At 40.7% G+C, this 17,095-nt stretch overlaps 2 protein-coding genes across 2 annotated transcripts; one reads left to right on the forward strand and one right to left on the reverse strand.

Moving 5' to 3' along the window:
• The first annotated feature begins 762 nt into the window (after positions 1–762).
• On the forward strand, positions 763–4,554 carry LOC109480505 (15-hydroxyprostaglandin dehydrogenase [NAD(+)]-like). Its single transcript, XM_019782710.1, has 7 exons — positions 763–959; positions 1,650–1,773; positions 2,246–2,352; positions 2,707–2,803; positions 3,249–3,328; positions 3,684–3,835; positions 4,424–4,554. Exons 1-7 carry the CDS (start codon positions 867–869, stop codon positions 4,545–4,547), a joined length of 777 nt encoding a protein of 258 aa, XP_019638269.1. The 5' UTR covers positions 763–866; the 3' UTR covers positions 4,548–4,554.
• A 574-nt stretch (positions 4,555–5,128) lies between these two features.
• Positions 5,129–16,629, reverse strand: LOC109480514 (ER degradation-enhancing alpha-mannosidase-like protein 2). The gene is made up of 13 exons (XM_019782719.1): positions 16,493–16,629; positions 15,508–15,618; positions 15,197–15,236; positions 14,518–14,623; positions 14,220–14,345; positions 13,557–13,768; positions 12,921–13,062; positions 12,461–12,585; positions 11,970–12,114; positions 11,427–11,548; positions 11,026–11,198; positions 9,959–10,354; positions 5,129–7,162 (listed from the first exon to the last, which is right to left on the reverse strand). Exons 1-13 carry the CDS (start codon positions 16,603–16,605, stop codon positions 6,721–6,723), a joined length of 2,253 nt encoding a protein of 750 aa, XP_019638278.1. The 5' UTR covers positions 16,606–16,629; the 3' UTR covers positions 5,129–6,720.
• Between the last annotated feature and the right edge of the window lie 466 nt (positions 16,630–17,095).

Consider the following 17,095-nt stretch of genomic DNA (forward strand, 5'->3'; position numbering starts at 1 on the left):
GTACAACCCCCGGGCATTGAACAACCCCCACAAGATGACCATGTCTACCGAGTAAACTACAAGGAGCTGCTCAAAGTGGAAGAGAACTTCCTACCGAGACGAAAGATCTACTCTACTCTACTCTACTCTACTTATGATAATACCAACCCATTGATAGATCATAAGGCCTTAACCTAAAGAGTCGGTATGGCATTGTGGGTTTGCCCATGTAAAACTTGAATACATATGCATCCTTGGTAAATGATAATGTTCTGCAAAAAGTTTAGGAAGTTCACGTCAAGCAATCATCTATCAACGACATGTTGATGGAAAACATTATCACATACTGATCCCATCACGTACATCGCACATGACAGATAAGATAAATCATGCTCTACATGATGATGGCAACAAAAATATTCTAGGAATGACATGAAACGAAATCGGACTAAAAAGTATGACAGATGAGTTTCTAATGGCCAGCCAGAGGAGTACAGTTTGGAACCTACTACTTACTATGCAGAGCTTACAGTACTGCCTTACATTCGCCGATGCTACATGTATAAGCAGGCAGGAGATAGCATCAAAATGAAACCAAAAATAGGTAGTAGAAAACTACAATCAGTGAAGTGATGTATTCACTGAAAATAAATTATCATGTATCATTTAAAACTTTATCAAGTACCTTTTGTGCACACATAACGTTTAATGGCTCGCTTTTTGTGTATTTCTGTAACTTTTACAGTTTTATGTTGTGCTGTGTTCAGTGTTGTCCTAATGGAGGTTAAAGGTCACAGCAAGTCTGAAAGAGCACTGAGCATTTGAAAGGAAAGAAACTTGGAGTTAGCAACAATCAAAGTTTGGCAACTTTTTAAGAGGTATACATCATGGCACTTATGGGGAAGGTGGCGCTAATAACCGGGGCAGCTCAGGGCCTCGGGAAGGCGTTCTCCGAAGCTCTACTGAAACGAGGAGCGAGGGTGAGTAACAAAAAGTTGTAACGTAAATTTATTATGCAGAATCCATCGGCCAAGTCTAATGATTATACAAATGTATTACCGTTACTAGGGCTATCCTTGGACTAGGTGTCCTTGTTAATTTCATACAATATATTAACCAAATTTAAAAAAAATCTTCATCTTACCTGCACCTGTCCGTGTACTACAGTAACTGCGTCTATCATGTAACGTTAGTTGTAATGACTGTCGATTTTTATTTGCTGCAATTTGACTGTTACCACCTATGATGTATAATTATAATGGCAATGGTTTCCAAACAGTTTTTAGTCTGAGTGGTGCAGGTAAATGTCACTGTTTCCGGCAGGTGTGTAGAAAAAAAAGTTTTAAGCCCTGAGGCCAGTGCTAGATGACTTACACTATTACTAGTAGTAATTTTGTAGAAGGCATAAACTAGGTGCCAGACCCCAGCACTTTAATATACAATAGAGAAAGAAAATTCAATGATCCTGTCGACTGGCTCTCTCCCAAGACACCTGGCTCCTGGTTACCCTCTCCGTATTGTCTATCCCATTGCGAGAAATAAATTATCCCCTGGGTGCCTTGACTCTGTTATTGGGGCTTGTATCTTGCCCTAGCCAAAGGGGGTCTGGCTCCTAGGCTATAGAAGGCTTGAACAACTATCATACTGGTACGATTTCCGTGTACATACAGGTGGCGATGTTAGATATGAAGCCAGAGGAAGGAGAGCGGACAGGACAGGAGATGGCAGAAAAGTTTGGACCCGAGAACTCCAGATTCATCCAGTGTGACGTGACGGCTAGTGAACAACTGGATGGTAATAATCATGTTTCTCGTGCTTATCTCTACATTAATACCGACTGGCTTCTAAAGGAGTTTTACCATCTCCAGGCCTATAGCATTTCTTTCTGAAAGCCTATCTTTCCAGTCTGATTGTTTGTAACATAGAGGTAGAATTACAACCTCCTTGTTTGTAATTAAAACCAAGTAAAAAAAAAATGGTTTGCAGGGAACACTCCCAGTACGATACTACATGTAGTAAAGACACCAGAGAACTCATAAGGGGAAGCGCACGTAAAGTTTCATGGTCACTTCTCACTTATTATTACCATTAACAAATAATTCACCAACTTTCTTTTTTCTGCACCTGCTGCCACAGTGAACAATAGTGAACACCTCCATTTTTCTCAGACCGTGAACTTTTGCTATCATGAATGTAAAGTGAATTACTGAGTAATACACAATGTATCTTATACAATGTACTAGTATTTGTACTGTGTCACTGCCAGGTGCCTTCGACAAGGCCAGCTCCCATTTCGGAGGTCTGGACCTGGTGGTTAACAATGCTGGCATCCTGAATGAGGTACAGTGGGAGAGGTGCCTGGCTATAAACTTGGTGAGCCAGTTCATTATTGAATAAAGTTAAGATTTTTTTGTTTATTTTTTTACCCTCATGCAGGTTTAGATCTTGGCCTTGCATTGTATTTATGGACTTACTATGAAATATGGCAGATGTGCTTTCAGAGTGCTACTCAGTTTTATGGTCTAAGGATGAACTTAAAGTGCACCTCATTCCCTGTGTCTGACAATTTGACCTGCGGTTACATTCTGCCTGTCAATCTTCCCCCACTCGTGTGCTGTCATCCTACTCCGTCTGGACAAGCATACACACAAACCCACAAACAGCCTACCCAGAACAATACTTCCATACCAAGAGGAAATAACTGTCTTTTTTAACTCCACTTCACAGGAAGCTGTCATCAGAGGGACCTTTACTGGACTGAACCACATGAGCACCCAAAACGGGGGAAGAGGGGGTCACATCATTAATGTTGCCTCTATAGCAGGTGATACAAATTGCACATATTACTGGTAGAGTGTACAATTGTGTTTTGTACTGTAATATTACCACACGTTACATGCTCAGTAAGTTAAATGAAACAAAATTTTTAAATTCAAACTTCATTTGAACATTGAAGTCCTTCTTTAAAATGCAATAAATATTCCCTCACATCTTTCAATTTGAATTCTACCCCTGACCATGGCAGCTCTGTTACAGTTCTGGAAGTTCCACAGTATGAACTTGGGCAGACCCCCGTACAGTAGTCTCACAGTTGTCAGGGCTCAAAATCTTTTTTTTTCTGCACTGGTGCAGGTAACATTGAATCCTCATGCACCTCTCAGAATGTAGGAATCATTAGTATGGATTACACTAAAACCTAAGGCTCCATTTAGAAATCACTGCATTGTTGAACTAGAATTTTTATTTCAAATTGTCTCCACTTTATATAGGGTTGCTGAGTTCCATCCCAGCTGCTCCCGTGTACACAGCATCCAAACATGGTGTGGTTGCAGCATCCAGGTGCATGGGGGTAAGTTTTCATGTGGAATATGGACTGTCACATGGGCTTGAAATACTATTTTTTCTGCATACAATGTTAACCTGCACTGTTGTTGCCAGGCTAATTCAAATCCACATACACCTTTATGTGCATGTAATTATAAGCCCAGTAACATTACATGAACCAGTGCAGGTTAGGTGCAGGTAGACATCAGAAATACCTGCACAGCTCCAATTTTACCTGCACTAACAGATGATATTTCAAGCCCTGTATCCCCTTCAACAGTTGTAGATACATGTATTAGGAACTGTAATTCAAGAACCATCATTTTAATTTCCTAACCCACTTGAGGATGGTAACAAAATGTTGATGCCTGTGTTCCCAGCATGCGATGCACTACAAACGGCACGGTGTGAGGGTGAACGTCATCTGTCCATCCTTCACAGACACCGACATCGTCAAGGTGACAGAAGACTCCATGGGCAAGGATTTTTGGATGGTACCAAAAACTTATGAGAAGCTCGGAGGTCTGCTTCCGTAAGTTGAATGTCAATGTTATTAGCACTACTCAACTTCTTTGACATTCTGCGCAAATCAGACTTGAAAGTTTTTTTCTAATTCCACTGTCAGATTTTCTGAGTTTTCCATACATAATTCTCTACTAAGAACTTCCCCTAGCATATCATTTAGGGTGTACTTTGGAAAGGAAAGTGATCTCGATACAGTTTAACTCACTGATCAGCTACATGTAATCTCCCACTGGTCGCAACAGAGAAGACAGGGCTATGTACAGTATTTACAGGTTTATTGTACCAGGAAATTTCCCCTATCTTTTTTCATCAAGCGCAATTAACAACAGAACACAGCTTAACATCCTAAGGACTGTGAACCTTTACAGTAGCGTGCATGTTGGGTGAGCGACAATGGCTCGGATTCGAACTCCCAACCTCTTGGTCCACAGGCAGGGTTGCTAAACCACTAGTACTGTAAAAGTATGCTACTTGAAATGTCTGACCATTTTTAAAATGTATCCAGTTACTCAAGTAACAATTTTCTAGTGCATTCAATCAATACTTAACAATATGAAGTTCCAGTTTTTAATTTTATGATTTTTCTCTTTCCTAGGGTCTCTACAGTTGTGGAGGGATTTCTCCAACTTGTAGAAGATGAGACACGGAATGGAGCAGTCATGAGGGTGACTCTGGCTAAAGGCATTGACTTTAAAAAGTACAGAGAAGACATGTTTTAAACACAGTGCCCCAGGGTCTTTGTTGCACAGATGAATTATTGTGAAATATACTTGCCTGATTCCTAAAAACCCATTTTAGCTACTATAGCTATTTGCAGAGAGAATCTAAGACTCAATGATTTATTTAATTATAATAATGTTACAGATTGCTAAGCTGCTCATATTATGTTATTGTAATACCTCGTCTTGTTAGCAGGATAAGTACTTTGTAATAGCCACAGGGTAGTTGAGCTGCCCTGTCTGTGTACAACTTAAAACAATGAATAGGTTTGTAAGATTTGACTTGAAAGCTAAAATAGGTTTGGTAACCAGCCTGATTTTTTCCCATTCATCCAATGTTTGTTTGTTGTAACATCATGATGGGCCATTGTGTCAGAGATGCGACAATCTGAAGGTTGGGGTGTGTGGCATGCAGCCGCATGCTCCCCCAAGAAAATTTTGATCCTTTGATTGCTATTTCCTGCATTTCTGTATAAATAAAAGTACTAGTAGTAGTACTTGTAACATTATAGTAATAGTATTGTAATGCTACATTAATTATTATAATCAAAAGGAAGCAGAGGAAACAGCGAGATTAAAAATCATGTTTTCACTTTTTTTATTTCGTTTTCCTGAAAATGATTTCTAATACTGGTCATGGAATTGTTGGAAGTGTGAAAGAGTTTGTAAATAATATTTGGTATCATCACAACAGGTGATCACAAGATAACATGAACATTATTTAACCATGCGAATAATGTCTATGGCACAATTGAGAACTTTTAATGCATGTAATTATTTTAAAGACTGGCTTGGGTTTCATAAACAAAACAAAATACTGCTTTATAAAGCATGAATAAAGTTCTCTTTTTGGCTTTTTTTATAAATATGGTACCACGTTCTTGTTCATGGAAAGAAAACCATACACGGAAACAAACATTTTAGCAAATAGGTTTGCAACTAAATACACTAGTGCAGTTGTGGGCGTTGGCATCGACATACTTTGTTTTTGTGTGCATAGTTCTTCTACTAGCTAAGTTCTAGTACTAAGATTACTGGGAATTTACAAAATGTGGCAGTACATTCAGTACAGGAAATGTCCTTCTCTTCCAAAGTCTTGAAAATATGAAGTTTCAAAAACATATTTATTCTTACTAATCTTAGGCCTACTGTACAGAAGTCGCGACGCGACATTTCGCTAAGTAATCTAATGCAACAGATGAAAGGGCCTGTAACAAAAGCATAGAAAATCCTCCAAAATTATTTTTCCAGTGAGTTGTGGAAAATTACAAAGCTAAAAAAGTACAAAGGGTTGAGTTGAGACAAAAGGAGTACAATTTGAAGTAACTACTCAACGGGAATTCCTTTGTTGTTGCAATCTACCCCCCTTGCCAATTGATATGCAAATATGTCCCTGAACCCAGGCCGTCACAACAGACGAGAAGGTAAACATGTTTTCGTCTGGAGCACAAGGATGTTTTTGGAAGACATCCAAGAAAAAAGTCCTGAGATTGTACACAGATGTCCAGACATTGATCAAACAATCTGTTCAACATATAGATATTTTTTTACACAAGGTCCTGGTGAAGTCTTGTTCTCTGTGACGAATTGATGGGGCCTTGGACGAACAAAGAGCGTCGCGCGTCAGATGTTGCGATCCACACACACAAAGCCACAAGTTGTTTTTCACATCCGTCCGTTGGAATGTTGGCCACTGTGTATTGTCCAGTCCCCTGATTTTGGCTTGATCTTGTGCGTTTTTTTTGGAATCCGAGTCATCTCTGATCCAGATCCTTGTTTTTTTCAAGAGCCGCGTCGTAATTTTTGATCCAGCATCTCAGAAGAATTATGAAGTCTTTAGACCGCATGCATGCAGAAATTATGTATGTAAATGTTTTCGCCCCAACTCACGAGCAGCTGCATGGCTTGTTTACCAGTTGGCGATGATCAGGACAATTTTTCTCACAAAGCCCTTCACATGGTGCCTTTACTGAAACAGCGTGGTCGTCAGAAAATTATAGTTCGATACGTTCTGGGCAGTCCGGAAACTGGTAACCGCTTCTTGGTAATGTTTGTTTACAGGTCACATGTCGATGTAGCGTTAGAGAACTATACAAAGTACAACAGCACAAATGTACGTGAGAAGGCAACAAAATATGAGACGATGGCTTGGCAGTGTTTTGTCCGTGGCTTGCTATCTGCTGTCGGATCTGTCCGAGGAATCTGACGACATTTCTGAAAGCTCGGAGACTGGCGAGTCACAGTTGGAGTCGTGGTGGTATCTCGCCTCGCGAGCACGCTCTTTCTCTCCCCTATTTCCGAGTCTTTTGACGGCTTCTTTGATCAAATTTCCGCTTCGCAACAGCTCCTGAAGCATCGCGTAGGGGTCGTCAGCGTCACATCTTCTGTGAAGAAGCCTTCTGGCGTTCCTAGGCGGTGATTTTTTGCACACAGTCCCCGACTTGGCGACGGGTAGCCCGTAGGGCGAGGCTCGCTGGGTGGCCGCCATGCGCTCCCGTCCAACTCGCTGCTTGTGCGCCGCCTTCAGCCGCAGACTGTCCCCGATTCGCCGCACCAAATCGTCCAGCTCTCCAGAAGTAGGCTCCATAGCCAACAGGTCTTCTTTTGACGGCATACTTTACTGGGACGAGGAAAAATAACGGAGATATTGCACTGAAAGTTGGCTGGTTCTGAGGTAAACACACCCAAACACAACGGCTTGTGTTTGAATGGGCGAAGGTAAACAACGGTAGGCGGCGGGAAGAATCTCCCCCTCATTACGTATTCAAAATCACTCCGCCTGACCAAATCTCGAACAATCCTCGCACATCAAAGTACACATTCTTTTAATAACAAGATAACTTCATATAAACCAAATCATAATTTGTCACAACTCGTGGTAAAAAAACAACGAAAATTTGTTGATTTAACCGGAATGTAGTACTATTTTAGTTCCTTATGAATACTGTTTCCGGCAGATTACCGTTTCCCCCAGGATCCGTTGTTGTTGCCCGTGTGCAGACACGTGGCCTCTGAATGACCTCCGCATAACACAGGATGAAGTCATCTGTTTTGTGCAGACTTAGTCTCGTTACCAGACTGTTTTCAGGGTAAATACAGATCACCTCCTCGGCTTTAGAGCCGATATATCACCAAGAACTTTGACCGCAGCAATGTTTAAAAGGACTTTGAGAATTGTGGCTGTGGTAGTAGAGTTGGGAGAATCTTGGGAGTATGTTGACCGTTAGGAGCCGGCCTGTTATGTCCCTTGAAACAGTCTGGTATCTAGGCTAACACCAACCGGGACGAACTAGTTGCTCCACGCAACCGAAACGTTCCCAATATCGACCAACGATTACATCAGATGCTTTAAAAACGCACATTATTCAGTTGTATAAAATGACTGTTACTGTACTGTTAACGTTATCTTTTGTACGTGGCTTTATATACACCTTATCTTTTTTACTTCTTTTGGCAATGTTTGATCTTTGATTTAATTTCTTGATGGCCAATAGTCCGCTAAAGTACAGTTTGCCTTTACACTGTACTGGTATGTTTAAGGTACATTCTATTGGCCAATTTTTTAACGCTTTCCAGCCAGAAGCCTGGTAGATGCTAAGATCTGCCTGGGTTAGCTTGAGCTGGAAAGCTGTATAGGACTGACAACCCGGATTTACTTTGTTCCGTCTGTTGTACTTATTTGATGGGGCAATGCACTACTTACATAAAGTTAGTTATGTAAATTTTGACGTGGTGGGGCAACGACTGACAGGTCAATGACATTGGAGCAAAGAGGCCTTCTTGGTCCGATAAAGGAGGTTGGAGAAAGTTAACTTAGCACAAAAGTGAAACAATGAAATCAATATTTGATAACTCTTCTAAATAAATAAAGTCTTTGAATTAAAAAAATCATTTTTAATAATTTTCAAACATTTAGAATCACTCAGTCCCATAGCCACAGGCCGTAGGGTCAGACTGTCCAGAAATATACTATTCATATCATTGCCAATAAATACAAATGCGCACTTGTGGACTGACTTGGAATTAGCCCTTTTCCAGACAGTGATATTTCTCCTCTTTAGCTTTTAATCTATGAAGCTCGTTTAATTATGGGTTCACCACACCACGAAGTGGTGGTGAACCCATATTGCTTTTTCTGATGTTTCTTCTTCTTCTCCTTCTCCTCCTGCCATTTTTTAAATGGATTCAGCTTTTTCATTTTAGGGCCTAAGGTCCTGAAATTTGGTATGGAGGTACAGTGGGCAAATACCCCTAGGCGTTTTTTAAATTTTTGTGATACAGGCTTTTAGAATGGTTTTATTTGAGTTTTTTGGCTGTGTTATAGCAAATGTATTACTGTGTTAGTGTGCCGTGTTTACCACGTCTGGGCATGAGTCATCACAATGGAATGCAGGGCATCAACCAATAGGCATGCAGCTTTCCTCTATACTTCTTGCTGATTGGCTGTTGGGATTTAACTTGATTAACACCCGCACAGAGCATTTCCACCTGCACAGAGCATTTCTTGCTGATTGGCTGTTGGGATTTAACTTGATTAACACCTGCACAGAGCATTTCCATACTGACAGTATGTCTTTATTCAAGTGTTTTGGTAGGTATTTCAAGCTTTTCTGCTCCAGCATTGGAATGCGGGGCATGAACGTTTTTTTTTTTATTTTGAAAATCAACAGTTTGCATTATGCAATTAAAAATCCTAACCAATAAAGTAGGGAATAGCTATCCAACTGTTGTTTTAGTTGTATGTTACTTCATATTATAGTTATATCAATGTAAATCATTGTTTTCCCTTGTGTTTCTCATTCTTTCCCTGCCATGTCGTAAAATGTGGTGAACCCATCGCTGTATTTGCTCCAAAGCAAATATTGGCCTTTCTAGTTTAACGTCATTTTTCCCCAGCCGGGGGTTAGACATGCTTGCACCAGGTACAAGTCTTTTTTTGAAGCAAGAGTTTTACGGCTGGATGCTCTTCCTAACGCCAACCCAAACCCTAGTAGGGCCCAGGAACCCTCTAACTGAGGGGGGAAATGCATGTTAAGTGCCTTTCCCAAGGGCACAACGTCTGGGTGCATGTCCGGACATGTCTGGGTCCAACCCTGGGGATTGAACCTGGGTCTTGTGGTTGACAGTCGGATGCTCTATCCACTACACCACACAGTTATAATAATGGTTATAATAATTTCCACTCTGTAGAACAGGGCACAGAATATAACACGAAGTGTATGATCCAAAACATGGGTCAGAAATCAGAATGTAAGTTCTAGTAATACAGATATAGAGAGAACAAACAGTTCTATTGCACATTTTAAAAATTTAATTCATCATTTACATGTTCATTGTGACAACATTCATTAATCTGGCATGTTTGATAAATGTTATATAATAAATAAATTACAGGAATTTTTTGGCAAAACTATTTCTCCTCAAACATTTCTCCCAAGATGGAAAATCTAGAGTAGAATGGTTGAGCTGGACAAGTAAAAATGGCAGGGTGTTTTGTATCCTCTTCATTCCAGCTTCTTGTGACTTTGCTCTTTTTCCACTTGTCAAAATGCAGTCTTTGTCTTGTGTCAGATGCTAAAGTTTCATCTATTGTTGGATCCATAAAACTGTCAAGTCTTTTTTCAGGGAACGAAGGAACGCTTTCCTTCTTGTCCTTTTCTTTTATATCCTCTTCAAAGTCTTCCAGGAGAGACGCAAAGTCAAGTGTGGTGTGAAGTTTCTGCAGCTCCTCCTGGTCCTGCTTGAAGGTACTGCAGCAGTACAGGGCTGCTGGGTCAATGGGGTGAGCCTCTGTGTTGAACACATAACTGCAAGACAGAAATAGAGCATTAGAAGCAAACAGATATTACATGCTGCTTACAATGTACATGACAAATCAGGTCTCTTACAATTGTGCATATTTAATCAGTAAATTTTTCCCTCAATTAAAACATTCTTACTGTTGATTCATATCATACATCATATCATACAAATAAAACCTTAGCTTAAGTTTTACTTTGTAATTTTTAATCATTTTCAATAAACCTGAGTGCATCTACTGTACTATAATCATCAGGGTAGTACTAGGATCAGGTTGGTTGTCTGCCATAGAATTTTTTTCACCATGTTGGTTAAAATTTTTTGGAGCAAATCTGAGAACCAATAGTGCAGCCTTGAAAATGGACAAAGAACGTGTAGCACAACAGTATGCCAAATTTTGATTTTGCATAGATGGCAAGGTGGTTTTGTGGTTAGGTTATAATCTCCTTGGGTTAATTATGTTGACTCAAGAACTGAAGGTTCTGGGTTCAAATCCATTTACTTACACGGTCTAAGAAAAATGAAATGATTGTAGAACTATATATTTGTGGTGGTGGCAGGTGCAGAAAAAAGAAAGTCAGCAAATTATTTGTTCACGTACAGAAGTGACTGCAAAAACTGTGAACATAAAAGTACCACAAAATCGAGATTTACAGTTAATAAATGAATAACAATGTACCCTCCGGCGTCCAGTACACATCTCCCGTTGACGGTGTGAACAAACTCGCCGTGCCCCCCGTCATTGTGGATGAAGTTGTCCGGATCAAACAGCAGGTACAGGTACTTGGTTGTCTCTGCCAGGAAAAAGGACTCCATCCTGTTGCCTAACTGGTGTGTGCGCACATCTTTAATCTGTGAAGAAAGCAAAAGAAAAAAATCTTTGAATTTGATAAAGTTAATGTTTGTAACCAACTTCACAAATTTTGCTTGCTATGTCAGATGCTTGAGAAGGGACTACAGTCAAGAGCTCTCCCCAAGCAATGAACCAAGGGTGCTTCCCTCTCCCCAAAGTCCTAGCACCCATCCCAAAATGTTCAAATTCGGGGTTTTCTCTTAGTATTTTCATGAAAGTTGACGTACAGAAGCGTAGCCACAGTCTGTGCGAGTGATCTGGTTGATGGCCTCCACCACGTCCCTGCCCAGCTGCAGGAGGAACGGATCCCCCGTGGCCCGGTACAGGTACATGGCGCTCTCTACCAGTTCTGTAGGGCAGGGGAAACAAGACATAACTACAAAGGAAAAAAATCAAAACAAAAAAAAAAAACAAAGGCACAATGGTGTAGCCTAACAAACTACTGCTCTGTTTCTCCTGCTACAGTTACCATGGTGACAGACATCTGGACCAGGTCATTCACCTTGTGTGTTTGGAAGAGAAGAAGAAACAGAGCAAAAACAATAAAAAAACAGTTCTTCAACTAAAAAAGATATTTTCTGCATTATGAGGGGCCAATTTTCTAGTGGACTAACTTACGTAAAATGACATCTCTATCCATAACCTTAACACACTGCTTTTTTGTATGTCAAACATGATGGCTTGGAGAAACTTTTTGTATGCCATGAGTGGTAACATTCAGGAAAGACAGACGCTGGCTAGAACACTATAGCTAGTAGATGTGCTGTTACCAGGTCGGAGAGGATATCCCTCCCTTTTCTCCTGTGCCTTGTTGCCGGGGATGTTGTAGAACTCGGGCGTGGCTCCGTACTGTCTCCACACCTGGTGGTAGTTGTGTAGGGACTTCATGGCAGAGTCAACATCACCGACCAAACTCTGATGGGATACAAATGATTTTTAGATGTCATGTGACTAAAATGTTGTGTTTCCTGTTCCAGTCATGAAAGTAATTAGGGTCGGTATCTAGGGATTGTCTTTTTTCTTTCCATTTTTTCTGAAATTTGGCGATCTGTAGTGATCCAACTTATATAATACAGTTAAGCAAAAGTAAAACTTGTATGAGGGCAATTTCATTTTCAATGTCGATGTTGGAAAACCAATTGTATAGTATTAAAAATTTCATCACTCAGGTGTCACCTACAAACAGATTTCATGATTGTAAAACATAGTACATGTATCTTCATGTTAGTATGGAAGAGGATAATTGACACTGGTCACTCACTTGTAAGCCTGGCCAATAGGCTTCCAGGGACTGGAAGACAGGCATGGTGACCTGTCCTTTCTTCATGTTGGCCCACATGTACCAGTCATCGTACTTCAAGTACGTGTTGATAGTTTTGTTGTACTCTGAGAACAGAACAATTTACATCCGGTATTATAAGTGAATTGTTCTGAGTCAATACTTACACTTACTATCCGGTTTACATACATTATCCTTCTAGCTACAGGTATGATTCTCCATGTGTATGTTCTTGAATAGTAGGGAAAAATAACAGTACCACAAATGTATGTTGAAACATTGTACAATAATTTTTCCACATACTGTATGTACAATGAATAAGTATTAATACTGTAAGTTTTTCAACGAGATATAAGTTATAATAATAGTTTCAGGGCTAAGTATCATGCAGAAACAACAAAACATCATACGGTTTTTGTACAATTTGGATGTCCAGACTTACCTTTAAACATGTCCATGAGTTCAGGTCTACCCAACAGTATATAACCTTTTACAAGGTACTCAAAGTAGGAGTCCACTCCTGCACCTATTCCTGAGTCTACAGCTGTCCAGCGGCCTGTGGTCACATCTATGTGGTTACCTACCTGAAAACAGTTTACAACAAGAAATCAGAGATTTTAGAAACCATGGATCAGATTTTAACTATATATATACATGACTACCACATGTACATATAGCTTGTAAAAGGTCTCCTGGAGTTCAGAAGAACATGTTAATGTGACGAATTGTTCAGGTACAGGTCAAAGGTTCAGACCTGCACCTAAACACAGGTAACTGTACCTGTACTTGTATCTTAGGTACACAGCTTTATACTAAACCTGTACCTTAGGTACCTTAGGGGTCAGCAGAACTGAATGGAGAGTGCTGGCAGAAAACAGAACATCCTGGAGGGACATGGCTACAGCCGGCAATGCCCGCCATGCATCTACCTTGATGCCTGCGGCTTGATTGATTGTACCTTAGGTATACAGCTTTTATACTTAATACTAGTACTAGTACATTAGTCAACATCTGATAGAAAGATTGTCAAATGTTCTTGTGACTACTGAGTGAATAATCGTGAGGTTATAAAACTGACCAATCCTATGTCCGATCTGACGTCCCACAGGGCCTTGAGAGCTCTGATGGCCGTGTTTTCGAACACAGGGTCACCAGTCAGCCTGCTGAGGGTCCCGAACTCCACCAGGAATGTCCCCACCCCGGCGGTGCAGGTCACCGGAGTCTCACCAGGGGGCACCCCGTACCGCAGGTTGACTGTTCCATACGGCATGCCAGTAGGGGTGTCAAAGGCTGTATCCAAACAAATCATGTCAATTTGTTAGCTTAGCCCTTTTGAGAGATTCATTGAGCTGATTCACACAACCAAAGTTACAGATGGTCTAATGTACAATTTATAATGGGGGCCTATTTGGGTGGACCTTCCTGTCAATCTATATGGCTAGAATTCTTTTTAGCGAGTTTGCTCAGTGTAAAGCCGCAAGGACCACTTCTAGGCACTGAACTAGTGCTCACTGTAGCAGCATCTCTTCTCCCTGAGTCAGAGACATCAACCTTAGGAAGTTTGACTAACTGACTCAAAAGGTAAAGCAGGGATTACAAACTCAAGGCTGCTTGGAAAAATCGCATCGAATCAGGGGTCCACTCTCTCAGGCAAATACATGTAGTTCCAGACCCACAAGTAAGCACACACAAACACAATGAGTACAATACATCCATACTGGATGATTCTAGAAGTCCTTACCAGGTAGGAGTCTCCTGGCGGCGTCCTGAGCCAGTCTGAGGAGGGGGCCGTCACACGGCCAGCCGGGCTCCAGGTCTACTCCTGCCTTCCTGGACAACAGGTGAGCTGACAACAGGCCTCCTACAACTGTGCACAGACAGACAAGCAGACATGATTGTACACATCAAAAATTAAAATTCATCTAACAAATAAATAAAGAATGTGCATGCAGGATTTTACAATGTGCATGGTGTGCCAGTATTCAAATTCATGTCATACCTGGGCTGTGATGATGTCAATACAGGTCTTCTGTACTTACCTCTGATGTTGGTTTCAAAAACGGAGGCATTCACGTCTGTGTCAAAGGTCATTGTGTCAGCCAGCAGCTGTGCCACACGGCGAAATTCACTGTGATTCCCCATCACCTACATGGAAACACAGAACATCAGAAACTACATCATAGTACATGTAGTAGTACACAGGTAACTAGATTACTTCCTGAGAGAGGTGGAAGAGGCTACGATAAGACAGCAGCCAACATGTTATACCAGGTTCCTTTGACCCAGTGTTGACATCACAGTCAGAAGCCACGTGAAGTCTCACTGGGTCAGTCTATTGAAGAAGACCAGAGTGACTGGTTGAAAGCTCTAAATGAGAACAACCCTAGCCTTTGTGTTGGAACAAAAGTTTCAACTCTATAGGACTGATTAGTTTTACTCTGATGAAAAATTTTCATGTTCTGTTTTTATTTTATTTCCTATTCTTCCCACTCTTCTTTCACTGGAGTTCAAATGAAGTCTTTAAAAGTTCATCACACATTATTTTTCAAGGCTTAATCATTTCAAAATGTTGATGATATACATGTCAGCTGCCGCCGCGCCGGATGCCTGCGAAGCTGGTGTGTTACGCCGAAAGGTGGTTATGCCGGCTATACAGATACAGATACATGTCATGTGAGCACAAACACCCTAGCCCTATAGTGTCAAATAAAAACTCACCAGCAATGTATCCAGTGCATCAATCAATGTAAGAGAATAGCTGGAAAACAAATATGTAGTTCAGTTCATCTTTCAGAATGAATTGAACAAAAATTCATACACAGTATTCTCTATAGAGTAATTTTAAAATGAATTCATAACAAAAGATTTGAGTATGAAAGTTTGCTAAAAACATTTAAGTCTACAGATTTGTGAGTATCATCATTTTGAATCGCTATTACTATTACCATACTGTATCGTTTATCATTGAGTGGTTTGCTCTCGGTTCTCTTTGTTTGTAAAATAAAAAAAAAGTGAGTTGAGATTTGTACCTGCCCCATGTGTCTGTGCCATCACATGTCAAGGGTTGGAGTTCATCATACGGGTAGGCATACTGCAGGTAACCGTTGTACGCATGCTGGAACATGGAACGCACCTGTTCTCTAGAGGAGATGATATACACAACACTGTAAGTCACAATTGAAGCTCATCAAGAACAGTCAACGAGCATAAGGGCTGCATACCTGTGCTGGGTATTGGTTAGAGTTCCCTTTTTACAGTATATAGAAGATGTCGCAATGACACGATCCAGCTCTCTATTATAAGCTGACTGGGGGCTCGAAAGAATCCCGCTGAAAACTTTCTTTGTGTCAGCCGAGAGCTCAACAAGAGGGCATAACTTCAAGTACCAGAGTTATCAACCAAGGATTGAGGTGTTCAAGAATTCATTCTTTCCTAGAACTATTGCAGAGTGGAACTCACTGTCACCAAGTACAGTAGGGGCATTGTCAATAGATAGCTTTAAACAAAGTCTAGAGCTAGAAGTTCAAGGGTTAGGTGTAACATTGTCGATCGGTGTAATATGCTGCCAGCTGCCGCCGCGCCGTGTGCCTGCGAAGCTGGTGTGTTACGCCGAAAGGCAGTTATACCGGCTATACAGATACAGATAACTACAACCTCAAAGTCCCATTTGCTAGAACAGGGCCGGGGCCAGTCTTTCAGTGTCAGAACAGTGTCAGAGGGGTTACAAACAGTGGAAGATGCCAAGACTGTGAATGAACAAGCTGGATAGGCAATAGGCAAGTATGATGTACGTGTTGGATGTTGGCTGAAGTAGAGACCTACACCACACAGGCTTAGTGCCTTCTTTCCCTAAGATGGTATACAGGTGCAGGGTCGGACCTGGTAACATCTGTGGCATATGTAACGCCTAACGCCGGTTATATCTGTACCCGATGTTACTTTATCATAAAGTTTACGATCAAAACTACTCCTGAGGATGTCTTTTCCGAACATTCAATACATTTCTACAAGTACCTGTATCCGTGTATTTCTTCCACCGTCATCACCTGCCCAGGAACTAATTTGAAAGTGTGTAAAACAAAGATTATGACCACGACAACACAAAACAGGCATCTGGTGGCAGCCATCTTTTACTCAATGACCTAAGGTAACCTCAACCTAAAACAGATAAAGAAAGGCCTTCTCTCATTGGCTAAGGTCAATACCAGCTGACACAAACTGAACCCGACAATTTAAAACTTGTTAGACGATTTCTTTACAATTTTCTACCCAAGTGATAAAAACATTTAAATCTATTTAGAAAAATTGATAAAATAAAATTACTGTTCGTTTCTGATGAAAATTTCTCCTCAGACACTCTACTGACCCCGCCCTCTCAATCAGCCAATGACGCAATCGGTTACAACGTTAGTGAATCGACTATTCGATTCGATAAAGCTACAACATTTTATTTTACGTATTTATTTTATAAATAGTATGAAGTAAATATTACATCTCTAGAGAGAAAAATATATCTATATAGAATTGTGATCATTTTAATTCCTTTTGTCTCATTTATCATAGCTTTTCATGTGACGCTAAATATGTTATCTTAAACGAACCCCCTTTTGTTCATGA

Source organism: Branchiostoma belcheri, unplaced genomic scaffold (genome assembly GCF_001625305.1).
Source record: "Branchiostoma belcheri isolate BF01 breed outbred unplaced genomic scaffold, Haploidv18h27 scaffold51, whole genome shotgun sequence".
Lineage (NCBI taxonomy): Eukaryota > Metazoa > Chordata > Leptocardii > Amphioxiformes > Branchiostomatidae > Branchiostoma > Branchiostoma belcheri.